Source organism: Apteryx rowi, unplaced genomic scaffold, assembly GCF_003343035.1.
Source record: "Apteryx rowi isolate R43461 unplaced genomic scaffold, aptRow1 scaffold_429, whole genome shotgun sequence".
Lineage (NCBI taxonomy): Eukaryota > Metazoa > Chordata > Aves > Apterygiformes > Apterygidae > Apteryx > Apteryx rowi.
This window is the reverse complement of record NW_020450682.1, coordinates 472,812-497,519: the sequence shown is the minus strand read 5'-3', so window position 1 is coordinate 497,519 and position 24,708 is coordinate 472,812. Positions and strand designations below refer to the sequence as shown.

Sequence of the window (24,708 nt, the reverse complement as noted above, 5' to 3'; positions counted from 1 at the left end):
CGCGGTCCCGGCGCGCCGGTGCGCGCGGCGGCAGCGGGGCCTCACTGCGCCCCCGGGAGCGGCGGCGCTGGGGTTTCTAGAGCTTTTGCTAGAAATCTCGGCTCGGCAGGCGATGAAATTGTGCCCTCTGTTGACTGGCGGCTTGCTCGGAGATCTGCTGACCGGTGGGGCTGCTGCAGCAGGTTTTTCTTAGCACGTATGTCACAGAAACTAGCTTGCTGGGATTTTTTTTTATGTTTGCTTTTGGTGCTTGCCAYTGCCAGGAAACTTTCCTGCTTTAAGGTCTTCTTATATAAAACTGGTATTAATACAGGTAGTCATTTGCATCTTATGTATACATGCTTCCAGCAGACGGGTACGTTATATAATTAAGCTATATAAAAAGCAGTCTTGTGGTTCATAAAACATCCTGAGATCCTGATCTTGTTTTATTGTCTGGTAAATGCTGATAATATGCTTAATTCTGTACAAGGCACCGGGGCGCAGAAATCAGTGGAAGCTGAAGACCCATCTGGTTAATTTGTATTAAGCACATTTATTTTAGAGTTTGATATTATCTTAGCATTTTACCAAAAGGACTATATTATTGCCATTTTTCAGATAGAGGACAGAGAATTAAAGTAACTTAAGCCACCAGCAGAGCTCAGAACAGAATATGGGTTTTCCCAAAGTTCCCAAATTTGGGATTTTCCAGCATCCTGTGTGTTATATGTTGGGGAAAGATGCTGCATAGGATAGCTATTTAATCTCTGGTTACTGCTTCTTTCTGAGAATTCATAGTAGTTACATGTTAAAGTAATTAAGTAGTATAGTGAAATCTAGTATAGTATAAAGTAATATAATTGTAGCTGAGTTGTCTGTTCTTTGAGTCTCGTTAGCTTCGGTCTCTACTGAGTTCTGTTTGTTTCATCACACTGTCTTTTAAAATAATGGTGTTCAGCTTTTTCTTTGATATTTAACCACTGTAAATGGCACAGACAGTACTTTACATGTGTGGAGGGAAAAATATACCTGTAGAATATAATATTGAATAATATAGTTTCAGTGAATGCTTAAGTAACAAAAAGTACTGAGTTTACAGAATGTTGGAAATAACCATTTCAGGGGTCCATGCCAGTGGTGCTTAATCATGTGATTAGTTTTTATTCATGTAAAAAAATCCCACTGACTCGATGACTCTACTTACATAATTAAGGAATTCAACATTCTGGTCTGTGCAAAGTACAGCCGCGGATATTAAACAGATTAATAAGGGGTTGTTTATATTTCATTTCTTAAACCATCCATACAATTACATACAGAATTGCATCAGTAATATGTAAAACTATATTGCTTGGAGGGGGGAATAGATGAGAAAATGAGTTTATTCCCTTTTAAGGCTGTGTATTCCTAGGGGGTATGTTTAGAATATGCAATCTTTATTAACTAGAGGAAAGCTTTTCCATGTGTTCCCAGCTGTGATGGCTGTGAGCACTGCCCCTTATATGAGCAGAGGAAATTCTGTGTGAATTACATTGCCCTGGTTGAGCACAGTGGACTGTACTGCCTTTGCATCATCTCATGCTTCACCTGCCTCTGTTCAGGGCTTTATAGGATGCGCGTTGACTCTCTAGATCGGTTGGTCCTGGGAGATGATATACAAGGTAGCTCTTGGCAGGAAGAGTTTGAGGTCTCCCCTTATCCTGGCAAAGTTCTTTCCAGGGCTCCAGCTGAAGGTGGATTTTGCCAGTGGAAGCAGCGTGAGTGAAGAGAAGAGAGACGTTAGTTCCCTGCGTGGAGGGACATGCTTATGTCCTGTGCAAGAGGGCTTTTCGGCCTCGACAGGCTTGGGAGCACCTTCCTAGTCAGTCTGATCAGTCTGACAGGTTATCCATCTTCTTCTCTCTGGCCCTCCAGACTTCCATGTCCACAAGACAACTTCCTAATAGTCACACTGCTCAGTTTTCAGTTGTTTCTGGTCTTCTTCAACTTAATATGACATATATCAAGACTAGTTGGCTTGATAGTTGTCCCCGTTATATTTTATGTGATTCATAATCACAATGGTAGGCTCCCTAATACAACCAACTTAATTCTAAATTTTAGACATGCATACATTTATTTTTCTTAAAAGAAATTTTTCATTTTTTTTTTTAAACAGAGTAGTAATGTACAGGGTAGCATGGAGAGGCTCTCCATGTGAAAAGAAGTTGTCAGTGGTGTTACTGTTGTGCACAGGAGTCTTGAGGGACATCGTCCCTACATTTAGCTCTAGCTAGCCACAGTGTTGGTGTGTTCTGAACAAGTATTTCAGAGGGTGTAGATAGTTTGAGGTTACACTTTTTTTTTTTTTTCTTCCCACTGTAGCCAATGGGGCCAGAGGTACTGAAGAAAGGGATGCTGGCCAGCAAACATTACTGGTCCCACTGCGGAAAAATATTGGGTTTTTTGAGCCAAGTGGAAATGCTTTTTCAGCTATGTTGACTACTGCTGAGTAATAGTGGGACTGCAGTTTGCACCCCCACATACTGCACAAGCACCTCTGTGCCATAGGTCTACTGTTCACATAATATAAGGAGTCCTGAGAAGAGTAGCATAAATCTGGCCTTCAGTGCTTGCTCTGTTGCAAATTCCTCATTTGCCCTCTTCAGCCACCGTAAGTATGGGGCAGATACTAGCATGGCATATAATTCTTCAGGCTGTCTCTTTTTGTACTGTACCAAGCATCACTTTTCAGAATGTATGGGCTGTGGGAATCTGAAATGGTCATTATCTGCTTTTTTTGGTATGTCATCAAAACAAAAGCTTGAAACATGCTGAAAGTTCAGCAGGTTTATGGGGGATTACACTGTGCAATTATCAATTAGTCAAGTCTCCAAGATAATTTTCCATTCCCTTGATCTTTCCTTCTTTTATCCTTACTTTGATGCAGACCCCTTTTTTAACAGTGATACAGGTTCCTTGGTTCATTATGAATAAATTTTCTTTAATATCTGAGTAAATGATCAAAGTAAATGATTAGGATTAGCTGTTCAGAGTCTGTATCTGAGTAATGCAGAGAGATTTCTGGATATGAGCTTTAAAAATCATTATCTATATAAGCTCAGAGTGGATAAGTCCACTCTGTACACTTTTTAGGCAAAACTGCAACCAGGAAGTATGCGTTTTAATTCTCTGCAGAAGTGATAGCACTTGGATGCATGGACACTGAAGTGTCAATAAGAGAATCCTTTTCTTCTTCATTTCAGGTTTCTTCTGGGAACATGGCTGGCCAGCACATCCTTCCTCAAGCTTTATATCAGAGCAATATGCTGAAAGCTGTGAAGATTAGAGAGAGAACTCCTGAAGATCTGGTCAAATCCCCCAATGGAATAATTCACCACTTCAGAACTATGCACAGATACACCGTAGAAATGTTCAGAATGTGCCAGTTTTGTCCTCAGTTTCGGGAAATACTTCAGAAGGCCCTGACTGACCAGGCCACCCAGACTTCACTGGAGCGCCAGAGGAAGCTGAACTGGTGCATGGAAGTTAGGAAACTTGTGCCTTTGAAGACTAATGGTAAGTCAAGACTTTGCACTGGCATTAAAAAGGGTAGAAAGAATGTACCACCTTTATTAATAGCATCATCTGAGTTTACATTACTGAAACAGAAGCACATTGCTTTTAAAAAAATTGTGCCTTTTCATTTTGACTTTGTAAACTGGAATTCTTTCCACATGGTGTATTGTCGTGAGTCTCTAACAGTCCCCCACACTTATCAAGGTATTATGAATAGCTTGAAAATTACAGAGATGTTTTAGCAATATCATTAACCTGTGGCATGTCAGCGTATAATATCATGTGAGAACCTTGTCTTACAATCCATCACCTTTCCATGAATCTGACTCCGTTATGTGTCAGCTGCCTCATTGAAAGTACTGAATGGCCCCTAATGTCAGGCAAGAGGAGACTTCAGATGCCTTGAGTGACAGGGATACGTTCCCTTGTATATATAGAAGTCAATACCCGGTTATAACCCCTGCCTTTGTAACCGGCAGGCGAGGCTGAGCTGCCGTTCCAGCTGGAGCCACTGTGTCAGTGGGAGTGTCTTGGACTTCCAGCCTCGGGGAGACTGACCTTGCTGACAGGCACCAGCACCCCGTGCTGTCAGGCTGACTAAAGCTCAATTAACTGATAAGCTTAGCAGGCTTTGCCTTCCCTCAGGGCTCAGCCCTAATTCCAGTGTGTGCAAATGACAACCATGTTTGTGTAACARGAAGTGCGTGATGCCCTTTGCTTTCAAGGGTCAGTGCAGTTTTAGGACTTTACTTCAGGGTTACTTTGTTAATATGTGTTTTGTCAGGTACCCTAAATAATAGGGTACTGCTGTTGTGCAAAGATGTCTTGAATAGGCTGCGTGTATCCATGTATTCATGAGCAGGTAACTTTTGCACGTGACTGTGAGGACTGCTGGACATTTCACATTCAGTGGAGGATAGGTCTGGCAATGGCTGTGATGTATGGTCGTGCAACTGCAAGCCTGGTCTCAGGAGTCCCTACAGCACAGAGTGCCCCAAACTGGGAAGATAGACTGGGGCAATTAGGACTCCAAGAATATGGAAAATATATCTTCTTTGCTCAAGGAGCAGGTGCTACTGGTTATAGAAACACCAGGAGAGATGGACCTTTACATTACGTTCTTTGGATGCGTTCTTCTCATATGTGTTTATATACATGTTGCCTTTGTCYTCCTAGACCACATTCCTCCCTTCCCAAATTCTGCTGTATTTTTTAGTTTGATTGCATGCAATTGTGTTTTACAAAAACTATTAAAAAATAGACCCACCATATAGAGGTAACTGGCTCAACCTTGAAGAACCCAATCCAAATTTGTATCTCTCTAATTGTCATAGAGGCACTGACCATTTCGTGCGTTTTTGTGGGCTGTCCCTCCACTTGCCTAARATTCTCAAGCTTTTAATTAGACTCTGCATGAAGATTGCATAACCTAGAACTTCTAGAAGGATTGGAGTTGCAGCTAGGGCAGGCAGTACTTTACAGATACTGTGGAAGTAACATCACTCTGTGTTGTATCTTCAAAACATGTCACTCCAGCAAATACACTCTTACAGATTTACTAGGAAAATGTAAAGTGTACGTAATTTTTGCCCTGAGCAAAGAACAACAGTTTTGGAATCCCAGATCTAACATTAATCCGTGTTCTGCAGGGATTAATATTGGTTGGACAGGCCCTTATTGGTGGTAACACAATATTCAATGAATATGGTCTAGTGTGTTGTCTCATGACTGTAGACCAGTGTTTACAAATGGGAATAGTTTGTGGACTGGTGACCTGGATCCCATCCATGAGTAGATGTACCAATATATATGATGCTGAAATATTCAAGCTGGTGTGGGGAAAACAAGCAAGGGATTGGTTTGTGTCTCTGTCTCTCCGTCTACTCTCCCAACAATGAACTTGGCTTCAGTTCAGTGCTTCAAGGTCATTAAGTGCATATATAGAGGAGTGGCTTTGAGAACCTGTGGTTTATGCAAAATAGTCACAGCTCGGGACCTTTGCAGGAATAAGAAGGTGAACTGTGGTCTGAAGGAAAGGATCGCTGAGAGAGGGGACAGAAGCCTGTAGAAGCCATGTAATATCCCAGGAAACAAAATTATTCAAATGAGTGAAAAGGATGGGTTTTTTTCCTCCCACATGGCATAAAGAATATTTTTAAAAGCATTTGGCTGCTTAACCTGTAGGTGTGGGAGGCATATATTATTTTTTTTAGCCAGAGATGGGCTTTCTTAAGAAACATCTATCTTTTTCTGATGAAGGTTTTAATTTTTGAAAACCGAAGAAGTATATCTTTTAGGATTTTATTCATGTGGATTTTACCTAATGTGTACATGAATTTACAGAGTTGTTGTGTGTTTAAAAAAAATAAAAGCCATTGCGAATCACCACACATTTATTTGCAGACATGTGAATGGAGGATAGAAGGAAGGAAGTAGGAGGTATAAAAATTGAAACTGTGTTTAAAAAAAAATTAAAAAATTCCAGCATCTATTGGTTGTAGAGATTTCACTTGTATAATGAATAGGCGCTCATTCCAGCTCGCCAGCCACACCCCCCGGGAAAGTCCGCCGGAGACTTCACTGTTCAGCCATGTGCACAGCAGAACAAAAAGTACAACTGTTGCTCAATTGCTAGTCAAATAGCACTGGGGAATTCCAAGTGCTGTGTAAGGAATTTTGTGCAGTGGTTCTCAATAAAGAACTGAAAGTAAGCTCTGAAAGAAAAAAAAATCTTATCTTTGCTCTAGATTTTGCAAAGGGAAAGCTTTAATGGGATTAATATGTCATCTTTCTTGGTCAGAAGGAAACCTAGTCAGTTTTTCTATATTATATGCTATTCCCTGATTCTGAGCTCAAGTATGCTGTTTGCTGTTTGTTAAGTAAGCTTTGCAAGACAAAATTCAGAAACCAAAAGGCAGCTGCAGGAACCTGATATGCGACAAGGCTGTAATAATTTATAAAATGTTAAGTGGACTTCAGGTGATGGGTTTTTTTCAGGATCTGGGGGCTGTGGTAGATTTTCCTCTGCAGTTTCATAGAAAAAACAGCAGAAGTACACAAATGATATACTTGAGCTGATAATGCATGTAGCAAGCTGGCATCTTTAGCTGACATTTTAACTCTTTTGTGGGTGGAAGGTCTTTGAATTTTTATTCACATGAGTAAAATCTAGTAGCTTTGCCATGGCTGAAGTCCTCTATTCTGAGGAGATTATTGTGGTGTTGTAACATTTGGAGGATCTGCGTATCACTGTAGTAAACAGCAGACCTAGTTTTGAATCTGAGGATGTGACAGTAGTGAATCTTGATGTCTCTCTTTCGAAAGATTTTTGAGGAAGATGGGTATAGGTAGAATTTGAGAACCAGCCATTGGCATACTTTGTCACACCTTTCAATCAAGTTAGTTAGCTACTTTGATTCTCAGTTTCCTCACCTGTGAAATTGCAGAACATTGCTTTCCTGCCTTCCTATGGAGTATGGAGGACTTTTTGAATGGAAGGAGTTGTCTCAATGAAAAGCAAATCATTACGCTATTCATTTAATTAGTTTTAATTTTGTCTTTTAGAAGAACAGCTCTCTAACTGATATTTTCAACAGCAAGCACACAGTCCATGTTCTAAGAGGAAGGGAAGACGTGCTCCTGCAATTGCATTACACACATCACCTGTTCTTCCCTTTCTGTCTTTTTTTTTTTTTTTTTTAATGTTATAACTTCTTCATCAAGTACATCCAAGTGCCAAGCCCTACAATGCAGTGCTCATCAGGGGACATAAGGCTCACTGTTACTACAGTATATTCTTAGTCAGTGTTTTTCATTATCTCTTACCCAAACGTACACCTGATGGCACAGGGTAATTTCCCTCATTAGCATTTATATATTCCTTTTCAGTTTTAAAATGGCTTTGTCGTGTTAATTCAGCAGTGTTTGTCGCTTGCAGTTGATCGCAAAATTTACTTCATGATATCACTCAAATAAGATAGACAAGGAGCAGGCTTCCCACCATTGCTGAATGACAGCTTAATACCAAGTGGTGAAGGGATGATAACAGTAGAGAGGCAACCAGCTTGCTTTCTCCCTCTGAGCAGAGAGCTCGTAGCTGCGATCTTCTTGTTAAAAACCTGCCTTGGAGAGAAGTGCACATGGGATATATGTGCTGTGCAATTCTACATTCTGTGTCTTTTTTTTTTTTTTAAGTAGTCATTTAAAACAATGCACTCTCTTTTTTGCAGGTGATGGAAACTGCCTCATGCATGCTGCATCCCAGTACATGTGGGGTATTGAAGATATTGACCTTGTCTTAAGGAAAACATTGTTCAGCACACTCAGGGAGATAGATACACGGAACTTCAAGCTCCGCTGGCAGAGGGAGGCAATCAAATCCCAGGATTTTGTAGAAACAGGACTCCACTATGATACCCGAGTAAGTTGGCTTAAGGGAATCATGCTGTTTTCTGAATGCTCGTCATCATCAATATTTGCCTTGATGACGTTGTTTTATTCTTGGTTCATGGGTTCCACTGTTAGCGGAGAGTAGAAACATTGTCCCTTTGAAGGAAAAGGGAAAATGTTTGTATTTTGAGCACTGCTGTGCTGCAGTTGGTTCKTGATCTCCCCGTCTTTGAACCACTGCTGACAGATGTTGATTCTTTCCTCAGAACTGGGAGGAGGAGTGGGAATACCTCATTGAAATGACATCCCCAGAAACATCTGGGGCTCGAAACAGGCTTCCATATAATGCACTGGAAGAAATCCACATCTTCATCCTTGCTAACATCCTCAGAAGGCCAATCATTGTTCTTGCAGGTGAGTTGTCCAGCCAATCATCTCACATTAAGGACAGTATGCTTTAATAGTACTTTTCTTTTGATTGTTATTTCTTTCAGGTAGATGTATTTCAAAATTGGGAGTTTTCTGCATTTGTTCTAAAATACAAGAATGTTTTCTCTTGCCTGTGGCACATATGTATTTGCTTTTAACTGCTGGTTTTTTTTCTTCCTTTCTCAGATAAAGTGGTGAGAAGTTTAGAATCAGGCTCCAGTTTTGCTCCTCTGAACATTGGTGGCATTTACTTGCCTCTCCTTTGGCCAGCTGAAGAATGCTACAGATATCCAATTGTACTCGGCTATGACAATATGCATTTTACACCACTAGTGACTCTGAAGGACAGTGGGCCAGGTATTTTCCAAGTACCTTGTCTGAGTATTTGTGTATCCTCTTCAGTACCTTGATGCTGATAAAGCATTTGAAATATAATCTGGTTTAGATTTGTATTTTAAAGTTAAAATAAGTAAGATGTATAATAAGATAAAAAAATTAATAAATAAGATTCCTTCTGAATCTGTTCTCAATGTGTAAGCAGATTAAGCTGTGTATAGGTATATCTGAATAGAAACTAAAGGTTGTCTTCAAAATGACAGTTGAAAGTATAATACAACAGGCCTGATTACAGGTTGGGATCACTGAAAGGGTAGCCTCTGCTTCATTGTGTTCTGGCTTCCATCCATGCCCTGTCATTAAAGAAGCTTTGAAGGACATGGTCTCACAGCTGTGTACAGCTTCCTGGGACAGATAGTGATATATATGTTTTGCTGCTTTTTAATGCATCTCTTCTGCATGGGATAACACTTTTCTAGGTCCCGGTTAGGGCATCACCTTGTGAAAAGGTATAATAAACTAAGATCTACAATACTGGCTACACTGAGAAGAAAGGTGCTCTGGGGACATTAAAACTTCAGTAGGATGGAGCTAGATTTGTAGTGCAGATGTGTCTGCATTCTCCCCCAGCTGCGTTGTTTAGAAACCCGTTGCTCTTGCCAGCCATTCTTTTGTCTCTTCAAAATTCAGCAACAGTGGTGGCATCTCCATGTGTTGTATCTTGTGGCTGCTCCTCTCTGATAAAACATATATGTATTAACCCTTTTTGTTTTCACACAGAAATCCGGGCTGTCCCTTTGGTCATCAGTGAACGAGGCAGATTTGAGGACTTGAACGTGCACTTTCTGACAGACACAGAGGAGAGGGAAAAAGAGCAGCTGCTAAAAGACTACTTGATAGTGATAGAAATTCCAGTGCAAGGCTGGGATCATGGTACAACTCATTTAATTAATGCTGCAAAGTGAGTGTTACTCTTCTTTCCTCAAAGTTATGCTGCTTATGATGGTGGTAGAAGCCTGATAGTCCTGTGCGTTTCTTCAGTCTTTCCTTCCTTTCACAGTAGCATACATGCTTACCCTCTGCACTGTGAAATATTGGCATTACTGTTAACATGCTTTTAAGTAGTATGAGCTCAAACCAGTCTCAAAGTTACAGCCGAAAATGTCTTCAGATTTAGAAGAGTGAAACTAATATTTTATAAGAGTAAAACTAATAGATTAGTTTCATTGACTTTTAGATTTCTCAGGGGAAGGCTAAAATGGATAAGATCAGAAACTAGTAAGACAGAACTTTTGCACTTTATGTGAGTATAAATTGCATGAAGTGCATTTTACATAGTTTTGGCTGCATTTGGTAAAGTAGTTGGTGGTGGTATTTCAAAAATGCCAATCCCTTGAAACATTGTGCTGTTACAGTGTTGCAGCAGTGCTGCAGGCAGGAAGCTGTGAAATTGGAATCTGGTTTCATCCCTCTGATAGTTAATATCCAGTAAAATGCAGAGGGCATTTAGGGAATTTTAGCATCAATATCTGTCCTGCCCCTTCACAAGTGTGCGAGGAAAGCGACAGCCTATATCCTCTGTGTTTACTTCCATTACCACACAGAGAGATCTCTTTATGCTATCAGTACTGATTTATGCTGGTTTGGCAGCCTTTAAAAAATTGAAATCCTCCAACCCAAAGGATATGTKTGTGCATAAAGAGTAGTAATGCAGCTTCCTCAGTCATACTGAACTGATGGGTTCTTGAAGGTATCAGTAATGCTAGCTCCTCATCCTCTGCAGCCTCTGGTAGACCCATGATGTGGAGTTTTCCCAGAKGTCAAGGGCAGCGCAGGGACTGGATTATGGATACTAGTGCAATAGGAACTTGACTGAAGCCACTTAGTTTGTTTCAAGAATTCCATTTTTAGCTACAGACTCAACAGGGCAAAAACAGAAGCGGATATTGATAAACTGTATCATGAAATACTAAGTCCACTGTAGGAAAAAAATTGCTTTCGATTGTTTTCACCAGTATGGACTGGTGAGTAGAGAGGTCTTCCACTCTGACCTCAGCCTGGCTGAGCATTGATCTTCAGAGGAATTTAAGGTTTGGGGAATTTTTCTTTTTACTTCTTAGAGATTATTCATATTCTGCCTGCAAACAACTCTTGCAGACCGAAAACCCTTACCTTGAAAACCCTTTTAAGAATACTTCTGATTAGCATTGTATCAGACCATTTCTTTAGATATGAAAGTCTCCGTTTGACATCACTAAACACCTGCATTTAAAATTATTTCCATTTAAAGCAACAGCTTAACATCCTGGATCTTTTAGCTGAGTAATATGGATGTGCTTTAAAGCTACATTTCTTCCCCACACTGCTTGTATTTGCCTCCACCCCCACCATCTGCCCATTTCAACCACTGATAGTCTTCCTTTTCTGGCTTTCAGGTTAGATGAAGGCAACCTACCCAAAGAAATAAACCTGGTGGAAGATTACTTTCAGTTGGTACAACATGAGTACAAGAAATGGCAGGAGAACACTGAACCTGCTAGAAGAGAGGCCTGCTCCAGGAATAGACAGGAATTGTCTTTTTCCCAGCTCTCCCTCTTAAAGGTGAAATGTGAAACTCCAGATTGCCCTTTCTTTATGTCTGTGAACACCCAGCCCTACTGCCATGAGTGCTTTGAGCGGAGATCACAGGGAAGTAAAGGAAGAAAGCAGAACTCCAAAACAGCACCCGAGAAACCAAGGGCAGCTGGGTCAGGTTCCTCCCGTGGTGAAGGTTGTGAACCTGGGGGATGGACATCTGAAGAGCCTGTAACAGGGCCTCGCTCCGCACCTCCAACTGCTCCAAGCCTTTTCCTGTACAGCGAAACCACTGCCATGAAATGCAGGACTCCAGACTGCCCATTTACGTTAAACGTGCAACACAACGGACTTTGCGAACGCTGCTACAACTCCAGACAGCTTGGTCCTTGTAACAAATTGGATGACCTAAGACATTTAGACTATGCAACGTGCAAGGTGTGCCTTCAGAAGGCCAATAGGACCTTTAATGGCATATGCAGCACTTGTTTCAAAAGGACTACAGAGCATTCCTCAAATGGCAGCCCTGGTTTTCTGCCCACGTGTCATCAGAGGTCTACATCTGACCCTTCCCAGATATCACAGAGCCTCCTTCAGCATTCCTGCCATCAGGTTCCCAACAGCAACTGTGATGAGCTACCGTTGGCAGCACTGCCCCATGCCACACATGGTTCAGAGGAAAAGAGGGAAAGTAATCTCTGCAGGAAACCTGGCTGCAAGTTTTTTGGAACGCCTCAGAATGAGGGCTTTTGCACACTGTGTTTCTTTGAGTACAGGGAAAACCATGGTAAGTATAGATGTTGTGAGCTCTGTCGCACTTTGGCTTCAGGTAAACCTCATGAAGCTGTGAAGCTGTACACGCTGGGGGTGGAAGGGCAGGTGCTGATGGAAATAGTGTAGAGCAGAAGCAGCAATGTGAGGAGAATGTGCCTTTTTGGCCCTTATTATTCTGTAAAGGGGCACACAGTAACAGTGTGGTAATCTGTGAAATGCATTGTAAAACTTCCCATTGTCTTTCATGGCATCAGAACTAGGTCAATATGGGGTGGGTTTTGATCCCTCCCAGCCATCCGCTGCAATAATGTTTTGGTATGAATTTTTTCTGATTAAACTTCTTCACATCTAGACAGGTTGAAAGAATCAATGAGAGTAATGGTATTGTATTGGTGCTACTGAAAATCCGCTATGTTTTTAATGCCTTTAAAAGGCATTGGGATTAATTTGGAGATCTGCATTCATTCTGGATGTAACTGGTGTAATATTCTGGTGTAACTACCAAAGTCACCTTGATAAACAGAGCATATGGGACTGTAGTGTGCTTGTATTTTGGTGTAACTTAGAATATTTTGTTAAAATGTGCCTTGAACTCCTTCCTGGTAGTACTGTGTGCATGCATGTGGGTGTGTATAAAGTCACGACTTTAGAAAGGTAATAGTCTGTGAATAAATCATGGCATGAAATTTTCACCTTTCATAATACTGCCCTGTTACATAGGCAAAGAACCCTTGGGTACAGTGGGTGGAAGGTACATGTATGAGAGAACTGTTGCTTATCCCATAAGACTGTTTCATTGCTGGCAGCTGTGCCAATACTGCACTTTCTACATAGTTTAAATTGGGGAGCTTCTATGCTAGCTTGCAATATCTTATTTTCCAGTGTTGTTCACAAGGTTTTTTTTTTCCGTATTATTATGGAATATGTAAGATCATTTCATGAGACTAAAGCATAAGACAATTTAACCCATTAAGCTCTGTGCCCCTCTGCTTTTTTACCCAATGTGATTGAAACTGGGCAGGACAAAAGGGAAGTGTTGGGCTAGATCACAAATAACATTCTGAAKCCAATGGCAAAATTTCTTTTGACTTCAGAGGGATCCAGTTCTCATGTCGAGGGCAAGGTTTTCACAAATCGGGTGTTTCAACAATTTCTGATGTAGAAATCAGGCTATTATCAACCCCATTATTTATGTAACATTAAAGAAAGTGCATTGACTGAGGGGACTGAAGATTGCCCGAAACCCATGTTTGAGGCTAGTAGGGTTTTTTTTCTTCTTTTTTAAACCAAGGAGCTTTTCATAGTTGCTTTTCAGTTGTCAGATCTATTGGGCACATTCAAACTGTTTCTCCTTACTTTGCATTACAGACAGTGCTTCACTACACCATCAGAGGAGATCTCAGAGGAATTCTTCTGCAGCGGGTCAGCCTGGCAGCTCTGCTGCTGCCTTCCACAACACGGTTTCCTGCCAGCGTCGAGACTGTGGCACCCTGGGTAGCACTATGCTTGAAGGGTACTGTCAGAACTGTTTCATTAAAGCCCAGAACCAGCGATTTCAGGAAGCCAGAAGGACAGAAGAACAGCTAGTGAGACAGCCAGAAGTAAGTGAACTTCTGAAAATCTTCCAGTTTAACACTGCCCGTTTTTTCTCTCTTGAGAACAACTCAAAATGTATAATAGAAAATCCTTGAATTACTGTATCTTAAGTATATCTATAAGTATAGAGTATCTCATGATTCTGCCTGCTAGAGCTGTGCAGCACTTGTAAAGTTTGTTCTTGATTTAGGGTTGTCCATGCTGCATTCAGTTTTGCTTCAGCTGGAATTTTACCAGCAACCTCAGTGGAAGCAATTGGGCCAACAGTTGATGTGTTTGCTAGTTGGGGAGAGGTTATCATTCCTACCCTTAGAGCTGTGCAGCTCCATCAAGAGAGTTAGTCAGCTTCATGTTGCCTATTTCACTGAGCACATTACAGGTTTTCCTTATTCCAGTTTTTTTATTTGGTTCGTTTGCTTCTTTTAGAGTGGAGAGTTTACAAAGAGAAAAAACAATTTTTCTAAGAAATGGCAGAACTTATGATTTTCTTTGGTAAAGCCTGGCTTGGCTCATGTATTGTACCATTTAAAAGAAGCATGTCTCTATGTGTGAGATGAAAAGACTACTAGCTTGAATATGAGTTTTCTGCCTTGCTTTGCAAAGCAAACTCCCGAAGCCCTTGCAGTGTTTGCAATGGTGTTTGCTTTCTGAGTTTGCTAACAACCCCTAGTGGTTACATATACAAAACATTAGCAGAGTTGAAAGTAAATGAAAAGCCACTTGTGCTGCCAGCGTTGCCACTGACAATGTTTTTAACATTTTTCAAGAGAACAGGACAGCACAGAGATTTACAGCGAACAGCATTGACTAGCCAGAAGAGACAGTGTGGTGGGGCTTCATGTAGAAACAACTTGGCCTGCCGAAGCGATGAGTTGTGCCCAGAGTGCCAGCGCCTCAGTCAGCTCGTGCAGTTGGGGAATCCTAGGGACTCAGCTGCAGAAGAGACTCCAAAACAACGCTGCCGAGCCCCTGCTTGCGATCACTATGGCAATGCCAAGTGCAATGGTTACTGCAATGAATGCTACCAGTTCAAACAGATCTACGGCTAGCAGAGAGGAAGAACTGGTAAAGAACAAGAAAATGATAACAGCTACTTCCATAACTGAAATGGTGCTATGTCCAAAACACTTAACAGTCCTGGGAGCATGGGGGGGGGGGAATATAAGCTGTCCGCTCTTGTTCCTGTTTATTCCCAAGAATGGGAATAAATATCTACTTCCTATAAACACTGCATACAAGGACTGCTGAGAAATATGGTTTGCTTTCTGCACAGAGCTGTCTTTCACGACTAGGCTCCTATAATGCTGTATTTAATTCTTGGACTTCCCAGTGGGAAGTTTGAAGCATTTGAATCCAAAGAACTTCTTGGTTTTGCCTCTTTCTCCATACGCCTCCTGCTCCCAGGCAGGGAGGCTCAGCTACTGCTGGAGGTACAAGAACCCTCTGCTTTGGCATACATCAGTGAGAGATGAGACTTTCCTGAGAGAAATCCTCCAGGACAGGCTGATGCAACCTGCAATTGAAACTGGGTGAGGATGTTTAAAGAAACGTGCTCCGGTTTGCCTGCTTCCTCGCTTGTGTTCTTATTCTTACAGAGCTTGTCAAGGCTCGAGGTCCTACATGCTAGGTTGTTGCACTGAGTGGGGCTGTGCTTGCAGATCCTCAGCACGCTGCAGTCAAACAAGACCAGAATGGTCTGCCCCTTTAACATGCTTAGCCCAGTGTTTAGATCCTTTCCCAAATCTCAAGATAACTGGAAAGATATGTGATTACAGAAGCAACTTTTACCAGCATACGTGTGTGTTGGGAAATGTGAATCTTCCCATTTGCAACTTGCATGGAAGGAAGTGCCTCCAACAGACATTTTAAAAAAAACAACAACAAACTTATCTTAGGGTTTTATTCTGAAGCCAAAGCAACTCTCTTCTGCTACACCGTGGTTGTCCAAAATATATGTGCTGCTCTTAAGTCCCCCACTCTCCATTTCTGTCACACTGTTTTCTGATATCCTGAATGTGATACTGTTATCGTACTAATGGCTTGGAGCTTGGTAATGGGGTACTCTAGGATCAAGATTTTACTCCTGGAGTTCATGCTTCCAGTTCTCAATCCGCATTTCTTTCTTTAGCAAACTTGCCTGTACCATCGTGTCTGATACCTGCTTCTCTCATCCCCTTTCACACTTCTTAAGTTTTCGGCATCTATTTTGCTGCTATTATTTTGGGGGTGATACCTCTTCTAATTTGCTTCTCAAGTTTAGAATCTTTTTCTAGTTATTAAAAAACAGGTTTAAAAATTAAAATAATTCTTGACTTATTTCTGTTAGATTTTATATATTTTGTGAACTTTAATAAATGTGAACATATGTTTTAGTAAAATATTTATGCTATTTCAAACAATGCAATTTGAAATTTGCACATTTGGGGATTTTTTACGTATATTTACTCTTGTGTTGAATTTTACAAACTTAAATGTATAATTGAAAAAAAATAAATTATTGAAGGATTAAATTTGCTATTTTATATTGATGATGAGAGAAGGCACAGCTGAGCGTGGGACATCCATTAAGGAAAGCACTTCTGTTCAGGACCGCAGTTCAGCAGGTTACAAAGAGCATGTAGCCAAGCCCTTTGAGGAGGTGATAAGTTGCTGTAAGTCTCTGTGTAGTCCCATCTTGTGTCTGTGTCCATCAGGAAGGGCTGTCTTGCTAGCTTGTGGGAGACCTGTGCAGTCAGGGTCCATAAGGGCTTAGCTCTGGCGGGTACAGTGGTTTTTCAGTCCCCAGAACTATGAGTTCAGGAGGATAAGGACAGTGCAGGACAAGGCTGCAAGGGAAGCTAAGCTAGACTGACTTGACTTTGCTTTCTTTGTTCATCCATGTTGCTTGCGTGCCAGCTTGGGCAGTGGTGGTGGCTGTGAGTGCTTCCCACCTCTGTGCCAGGCCATGCATGCAGGAGCAAAGGCACCCACCAGCCCTACTGCCTCCTCCCTTGGGAGCAGCAGGGAAGCCCCTCACCCTTTGGTCTTGGCATCTGGGTTGCTAGAGAGCATCTGAAAAGCCAGCTGCTAACTGCTAGGCTGAGTAGTACAGGAAAGCAGTGTTTTTCTTCTCATTACAAACTCTTGCTAATGGCCATGCTGCCAGGGGTTTTCTGCGCTGTAGCACTCCCTCAGCAGGAGCATGCCTGTTGCAGCGCTCTGTTTTTTCACGCCTCTGCCTACGCAAACAGTACTGCACACTGCAGTGATTTCTAGGTGTCGCCCATGCTATGAAGGAAAAATGAGAAGGGGCTGCAAATGTCCCTGTACAGTCAGAAGAGAGGACCCCCTTTCCAGGTCAGCCCTATCCTGCTCTTTAGCCCTTTAGCATATTTTTAAGCACTTTCCCAATTTAGACTATAGGATTTAAGTTCCTGAGTATTTTTGCCTTAGGTCAGCCAGTCCCCTTTGAACTCGCACAGCTCTCCAGACCACGGTCTCGGATCCCGGTCTACCTTCATGCATACCCACTGCTCTCCTTACAATTTAGCCCAGATTCCCCAGGCCCATGTGTCCCATCCTTTGGGGGCCAACGACCCAGAACAAAGTCCACTCTTCCAGGCCAGAGCCTGCTAGATCTCCATGCCCCATCTCTAGAGCATAGTCCTCTTTTCCAAAATCAGACTCTCCGGCCATCCATACCCTCTTCCCCCTTTTTTTGGATCCATACAACTCGCATGCCCTCCAGAGTCATCAAACTTCTGCACTGTGTGGAAACATAGATGACAAAAGAGAGGGCAAAGACTGGCGGGGACAAATACCCCTGGGCACTAGGAGATGGAGGCAGTTCATGGCATCCAGCCAAGGCAGCAGCCAAAACCTGCCCCTTGAAAAGGCCAAGACTTGGCCATGGTCCGTCCTGTGTCAGGACACATCATGTGCAGCTCTCCAGGCACACTCTGCAGCCGGGCTGGCAAGGGGAGGTGGGGAGTGGGGTTACTGCTAGCTGCAGTTTCTCCACGGAGGAAGGATTTAAGATTAAATGCCCCAAATCCCACAGATTTTCTCTGAAGCTTTCTGGGCCCATTACTCATAACTCTGAAGTCACATGAGGCTTATCTCATTCTGAAGCTCTTATGTAAATGAGTGCCCAGCCTGTCTCTCGTGATTTACTTGTGTGGGAACATTAAAGCTAATAGCACTTTTTCTTTAAATACTCTGGTATTTCCCTAATGTCCTTAGGGGATTTTGACCCTCTGATGCTTTCTGCTCTCTCCCCAGACACCTCCTCAAGTTCATGTATTTTTTCCTTCCTGTTCTGCAAGAGAGAACTTTTATTTGGATTCTCCCTTTTTGTGACCACTTATGGAAGTCTCTTTACTGAGACACAAATCTTTTATAGACAGAGATTCTTTTCTTAGCAGAAAGGTAAAAATAATATGAAGCAATTGGCTTAATGACTACTCTCAGTGYACTGAAATTCCTTATAACGTAGTGCAGTAAGTCATTGCTGTGCAGGCGGGCTTACGCATTCATTTAGTTTTGGGAAAGGATACTTTTACATCATTACAGTAATTCCTGACTGGGGAGATGGATAACCTGAATATTATCTATGTCTGTGGATAAGAAACATCATTTTTCAGGGATATTCCCATTCTATTAATAGATAACTTCTCATACAGAAAAGAAGAAAGTTCTTAGTAAATTTTTAGTGTGGAGAGAAATCAGATTGATCTGTTGATACCACAGTGCTCTGCTAGGCAAGTCTTTGGAGTGGTCTGAAGTACTAGGGTATTTAACCAGAGCTGGAAGCAACAGACAGCATGTAGTCTGTTAGATCAAAACCCTTAAATCAAACTACTGATCTGGGTGTATGTTCCAGAAGCCCCAGGCAGAGTTCAGTGTGGTTGGTGTTTTGGAGGTAAAGCAAGGAGAGAGAGTTCTAGCTGTTACAACCTTAGGTGAAGGCTGTGATGTCCTATACTACACAGAAGGGTAAGACATCTTTCTTACAATCTGAGTCATGCACCAGTCCTTTTTTCCTGCACTTGTTCAGCCTCACTCCATCCTGTTCAATATTCTGACTTAGCAGGGTGGAAGAGTCACTGCAGACGCAGAGGACCCCACAGACGTGCAATCCTACTCCTCTGCTGTGGGCAGACCTCAGGAAGGAGCCATGCCTCTCTGAGGTATTTATCATGAAGCAGTTATTTCAGTAAGAATGTCTTATCTGATTAGCGAGTCATGGTTTGGATCCCATGCAGCTTGGTGTCCAGAGGTTCCAGCTGGCCCACAAACAGCCTGGGAAAATGAAAAGCACTTGTCTGAGTTTGTGTAAATGTATGAGTGGCCTCATCTCTACTTCATATGTGATTGATCAAATTGCAAGAGGTTACCACTTTCCCAGCTTTCCAGTTCATGCTGAAGCATCCCTGTACAGGCTACAGCCTGTCCTGATCCACAACACCTCATTCCCCAGAAGTGTCTAAAGTTATCAGAAAGGAGAAAAAAGCCTCTTCTGTGCAAAACCTGGGCCTAGTGTCTCAGCCAGGTAGGTGGCACCACCTGGAACAGCAGGATCACAGCTCCTGCAGCTTTGACACTGCCATGTCCCCCTGCCTGTGTCCAGTTGAGGAAACTGGAGAGGCCCATTCCCTGTCTCTGAGCCTAACTCAGAGCATATTGTGGTATCAAACTCTTCTACTACCCAAAGGAGGGTGGTTACATCCAAACTGCCTGTAAGAAATGGCCCTGCTCTGCATTAACTCCTGAACTGGGTGACAGGTTGGTTTGGAAAGGGGAAAGCTGGCTGATTTAAGGCGGCTTTGGCTGCTGGGGAGCTGCACCGTTCATCTGGTTCAGTGTCCTTAAGATCAGCTTTTGCTCAAACACTTTGGTTGTAAATTAGCAATGCTCTGCTTTCAGGGGACTGTTTGATTCCTGGGTGTTGCTGTCATTTCTTCTGGGAGGAAGAAATTGCAGGGGCTCAACATAAAGTGATACACATATGTTTTTTTCCTACAGTAGTGGCTCCCAGACTTTTTGGATTATGAATCATTGTCAAACCTTAACATTTTCAGTGTTAAAATTAAGCATTTGTGTTTATTTTTAGGTCTCATGCATTACCTGATTATGTAGAAGTTACTTTATGTTACTGATGCTACAAATGCGGCTACACAGCTCTTCAGCTAAGTATCTGCAGCATGAGCCTCTGCACAGTAGCTCACGTACCTGCTAGAAACATCCTAGCTATCCAGAGGATTTTACTGACAGAGGAGCTGAAGGACTTTAGGCAGCATTTGAGGGAGGCTGTGAAGATTTCAGTGGTATCTAGATGTTGGATATAAGTGTTTTGGATATAAATCTCAAAAAATTGATGCTGAGCATAACGTCATGCACTGGTGACCACCGTGCCTGAAGCTAGCTTGTGCTTTCAGTCTTTGCAAAATAAGCGGTTCAGCCTGGAGGTATGACACATGTTTTCTTTAGGTGAGAGCCACAGGGGAGCAGTGATTGTATAATTTTATCCGGCATACATGAGTAGGATGCAATAGTGTAATATGTACAGGATGAAACTAGAAAATTGCAACATTGAACAGTTACAATTTTAGTTTATATCAAACTGACAAGGCCTCTTAAAACAAGGAATAAGAAGCACAGATGCCTTAACGCCCAAGTGCTCAGTTTCTCAGCTGTCCATATTTACATACAGTGTAGCCAACCTGTTGCTGATGGGAGCGGATTCAACATGCTGATGTAAACTTGCGCAGTGATTTCTGTGCTTATGCTTTCTCCTCCACTGGTGATAAACCCTGATAACATCAACACTTGCCAGGTTCAGAAGGGCTTGTCTTAGCTGCAAAGGAAGAAAGACAAAATGCTTGGAAGCGGTTTAACTCAGCTGCTGCTTCATTAACTCCCCTGGGAATATCCAGTGTCAAAAGAGTTATTGCGTCTCCTCTTGGCCATGGACACCTATTTTGGAGAAGGCTGCCACTAGCTCTTTCAAGGGTCAGTCGTCCCAGTGTTAAATGAGAATTGGCCAAAGGGAATGGTGTCCCTTTACCTACTGCGAGAGGCCCCATCCCCTGTTTTGAGGGTCCTCCATTAAGTCTCCTCTCATTTCCAGTTTGTTAAGGAAGGCAGCCCCGTTGAGTAGCAACACTCAATGCCTGCCCGAGGGCACTTTCAGCAAATATCTGCTCCCCTTCACCTTTCCTTTCCCTTTTACTCTCCTGGGCCCCCAGAGAGTGAACAATTCCCTAGTGTCTGTTAAAAGCATATCCATGCCCTGGTCACACAGGAATCACAAATGTTAAATAAATGTACATCATGAATAACTCAAATATTTAATACAATACGTTCTGATGTATCCCACAGCTCAGCATGACTCCTCTGTGAGTGTTACCACTTCTCAACAGGTGGACGAGCTGCTTTTATCAGTTCCCAGAGGCCTGGCAGGCTACTGCCACTGTCACCTCGCAGGGGCTGTGACATCCTTCCCTCCGCCTCCAGGCCAGCCCAAGACCCTGTGCCAAATGGCTGCCACAAGGCTTTTTTACTGAGCAGTTACTATAGGCAGCCTAGTGAACCTAGTTTAATTACTTCTGGATATGTCAAGATTTATTTCTACTGAAAAAAGCTTTTATAAAGCCTTTTTTTATATGTATACATATATTAAAAAATGTATTTAATGTTTGTCAGACAGAAACCTGAAATAAGAGCAGGTAGCTTTGCTTGGGAGTTTTATGATGACTTCTTTTTGTACTAATGCTAATTTTCAAAAAACTCCCTGTGTCTAATATTGAAAGACAGCCTACGGCATGTTATTCAGACCGCCCCCTCCTCCAGCCTCACTAAACTGAATAATATTACGTACATAGTCTCTCCCCCTCTTCTCTCCATCCCCTGATCTCTGACAGCAATGGTTCTTTTTTGTTATTGGGTTGGCTTTTTTTTTCTTTCTTTCCCCCCCTCGCTCTCTTTTTTGGTTAAGCAATAGTACAAATACTTTGTGTTGGGCAGGAAGTGAGATTTCCCCTGGTGAATTACCATGGGGGGAAACTTAGGTTTTGTTCTCTGGTTATGCCTTTATTTCAAGGGATTCATATGATCTAATGAAAATGCACATTATGAGTTAGTCCAATTCCTGCCCAATACCATTAAAAAAAGCCAAAACCTTTTGGTGGCCTGTCACAAGAAAGGGTCAAAATTCCCTTTTCAGTTACAATGCAAAGTAAATCCACTGCAATGGGGATCTACTCTAAGGAACATGATTCTGCACAGAGGTTTGCACTTTGAAACAAATACTTTTTCTACTGTCTATTCTGAGATACACAGCTGGGTGATGTAGGATAGAGTTTGGCTGTGGCATTAAGTATCACATTAAGATCACACAGTCAGAATTCCCACATCCTAAATATAATTATTGTAGGAGTCGTTTCTTCTTGTCTGACATTCTTGACAGAAGAGTGCATCCTGCAATGATGCCTGTTAAACATTTTACTACAAATTCTGATCACATTTATACTGCTGTAAGCTTTTAATAATCCCCTTGGCTTCAGCAGCATTAGTCCAGATATTCAGTAGGATAACTAGGATGAGAATTTGGCCAATTATCTTATAAAAATAGCCTCTTACTTTCATTTATGTGTTCTGGAGTGAAAAATGCACATTAAACTACTGCTGTTGCAATCCTCATGCCACAAAGATATGCCTATATAAGCAGACTTCATTGATAAGTAATATATTTAAATAAAGACATATTTTGCACTGATTGATGGTTAATGGGAGTTAGGTGCCTTAGTTTTTGCTGTGATCTTTAATGCAGAACCACTGAAAAAGCAAAAAGAGCAGCCATACTGATATCTTAGCATGATAGGCTATAGCTTATTTAGCCTGTAACTTATTCCCTGCAATAAGGATAAAACTTATTTCTACTTGAGGAAAGAGATCACATTGTTTTTCACTTACATATTACTAACACACAGCCTAACAGAAAAGGACAATGTTTCATGGCTTTTTTCACAGTCATGTGGGTGTCTAGACCAGCCTACATTTGCCTAAAAGAAAAAAGTCATCGTTTCCAGAGACTTTTTTTTAAAAAAGGGAAGTTTGGGTGATGGTAATAGGGCAATGAATGAATGATGACCCTTGGCTGAGAGCTCTTTTCTTTAAAGCCTGGTGCCAGGTCAGGTGCTTGGAGGCAGGATAGCCTCTGCTGCTTGCCAGCGCTCCTGTGCATTTGAGTCATATCACTAGTGTGCACTATTAAAGTTCAAAATGCATTACTCAGACCAGACATGTAGCTTAGGCCCCACTGGGCCCAGCCAAATCTGAGTCTTTGTGAATGTCAAATTTAATATATTCATCACCAGAATTTTTCTTCCCCTCGCTTTTTCATTTGGGCATTCAGCAGGAAAGCTCTATCAAGGTAGAATCTCTTATCATTGGGGTTTCATTAGTTAATTAACTGACTTTCAGTACAAACAATTTGCTGTTAAATCAGACTTTGAGGCATTGCTCATCCACCCTGCACTGGGCCTATGTCAGATTTCCACTCCTGGACACACAACAGAGTCGGTCCTCCTCAGAGTAGTAAGATTTTTTCTAAGGGATTTTTAATTTCTCTGCATGGTCTAAGTTGACTGCAACAATGTCAACTACAATGTTGAGTTGCCTCATTGTCACACATTCTTTGATCCAAGCTCACTTTCCTTTCCCAGAATAGAAACCTGCCAGCGGCTGTGACCAAGAACAAGCTGATCTTTAATGAGTGTGGATCTTCATTATACTTTCCACTGCATAATTATACATGTATTTAGAGAAGTATCTACAAGTTCTGTAGATGGCACAGCCTTTCCAGCTTCAGCCAATTCCCCAAGGTACCTGCGGTATAACTTTGCATGCTGACATGCCCTCCATCTTGCTGCTCCCCGACCCTCAAACAGGGTCTGGGTGCACTTCTGCAGTTCCCCTGGCTGCCCCGAGCCACCCGCCACTGCTTGCTCCACTGGTTCCTCTGCTCCCCGAGGCTTCGGAGAAGGTGAAGGTCACGAGGATGGCTTGCTGAAAATTTCCGGTCGCTAATGCTCCTCCTTATGCTTGCCTTTTGTGTCTTACAGATGGCTTCGTCTATAGAAATGCAGAAGTCCGGCTGAGCTCTGCCTTCTAAATTTCACAGTATTTATCTCTTTTGAGTAACAACATTTCCTATTTGGAAAGAACTTCAAATTAAACTCTCATCAAAGTCCAGCAGTATAGCAGTTTGGGGTATTTTTTTTCTCTTTTTGTGTTCTCTACAGCGAAGTTTCAGCCTACAATGCTAACACTGGTAGTTTAGCTGCCCATACTGTGTTTTGTTCCTAACTTCTTTTCATTAACATACTCTTTGCATTATGTTTCAAAGTCTAACTAAATATTTTCAGTGCTAGGAAAAGTGTAACTAGGTTGTACTGATCATGACTTATTTTTGCACTGTTAAAAAACAGTAAGTGATTTAAAAATACATGCTAGTTTGTGAAAGATTGAATAAATCTCCATTTTAATACTACAACAATGAAAATATCTTCAGTAGATAAAATTAATATAGCAAAGCCTCTAATGCATGGAGAATAATCACAGGACATCATGGAGGACAGCAAAAATAGGCACTTGGAAACAAGTAAGTGTTTAATCTGTAAACTTGGTTGTTTTGAGCTGGGTGAAGCAGAGACAAGTAGACACAAGAAAAAGTACAAACAAGTTCTTCGTTCTGAAGCTGCATTAGAGCACTCTAAAGATAGCATCAAGGACTGCATGGAAATCCCCTGGATACTTTTCATAATCTTTTCCGGTGAATCTCAGGATATCAAATATGAGAGGCAAGGGTAAGTGGATGACCACAGCTGGTATAGACTGTATTTCAGTATTCCACTTTTGTGGTTCAAATGCCCAGGGTGAATCCATCTCGATTGTCTTCCCCTACTGACTGTAAGGAGAATCTGGATGGCTAGTTCAGACAGAGATGTTTACAATGTAAAGGTGACACATCTGGTCAGATGAATCCCACGCATCACTTCTAAGGTGATGTTTCCTCTTCAAGAAAGTAAG

At 41.9% G+C, this 24,708-nt stretch overlaps 1 protein-coding gene across 5 annotated transcripts in view; it reads left to right on the top strand.

Moving 5' to 3' along the window:
• The window catches only part of TNFAIP3 (TNF alpha induced protein 3), a 26,494-nt gene extending 2,369 nt beyond the window's left edge, over window positions 1-24,125 (top strand). Inside the window, exons 3-12 of one of the 5 annotated variants that reach the window (XR_003255253.1) lie at window positions 3,228-3,540; window positions 7,770-7,960; window positions 8,196-8,343; window positions 8,545-8,715; window positions 9,475-9,655; window positions 11,130-12,055; window positions 13,411-13,643; window positions 14,406-15,167; window positions 18,710-18,806; window positions 23,742-24,125. Coding sequence is in view for 2 of the 5 variants with exons in the window: in XM_026076228.1 (XP_025932013.1) it covers window positions 3,243-3,540; window positions 7,770-7,960; window positions 8,196-8,343; window positions 8,545-8,715; window positions 9,475-9,655; window positions 11,130-12,055; window positions 13,411-13,643; window positions 14,406-14,687 (2,430 nt within the window). In the remaining 3 variants the exon portion in view is untranslated. Of the gene's footprint in view, window positions 1-2,395; window positions 2,636-3,227; window positions 3,541-7,769; window positions 7,961-8,195; window positions 8,344-8,544; window positions 8,716-9,474; window positions 9,656-11,129; window positions 12,056-13,410; window positions 13,644-14,405; window positions 16,085-18,706; window positions 18,807-23,741 lie in introns of those variants that run through there. The other 4 variants (XR_003255254.1, XR_003255255.1, XM_026076229.1 and 1 more) reach the window with 4 other exon arrangements.
• The last annotated feature ends 583 nt before the right edge of the window (window positions 24,126-24,708 follow it).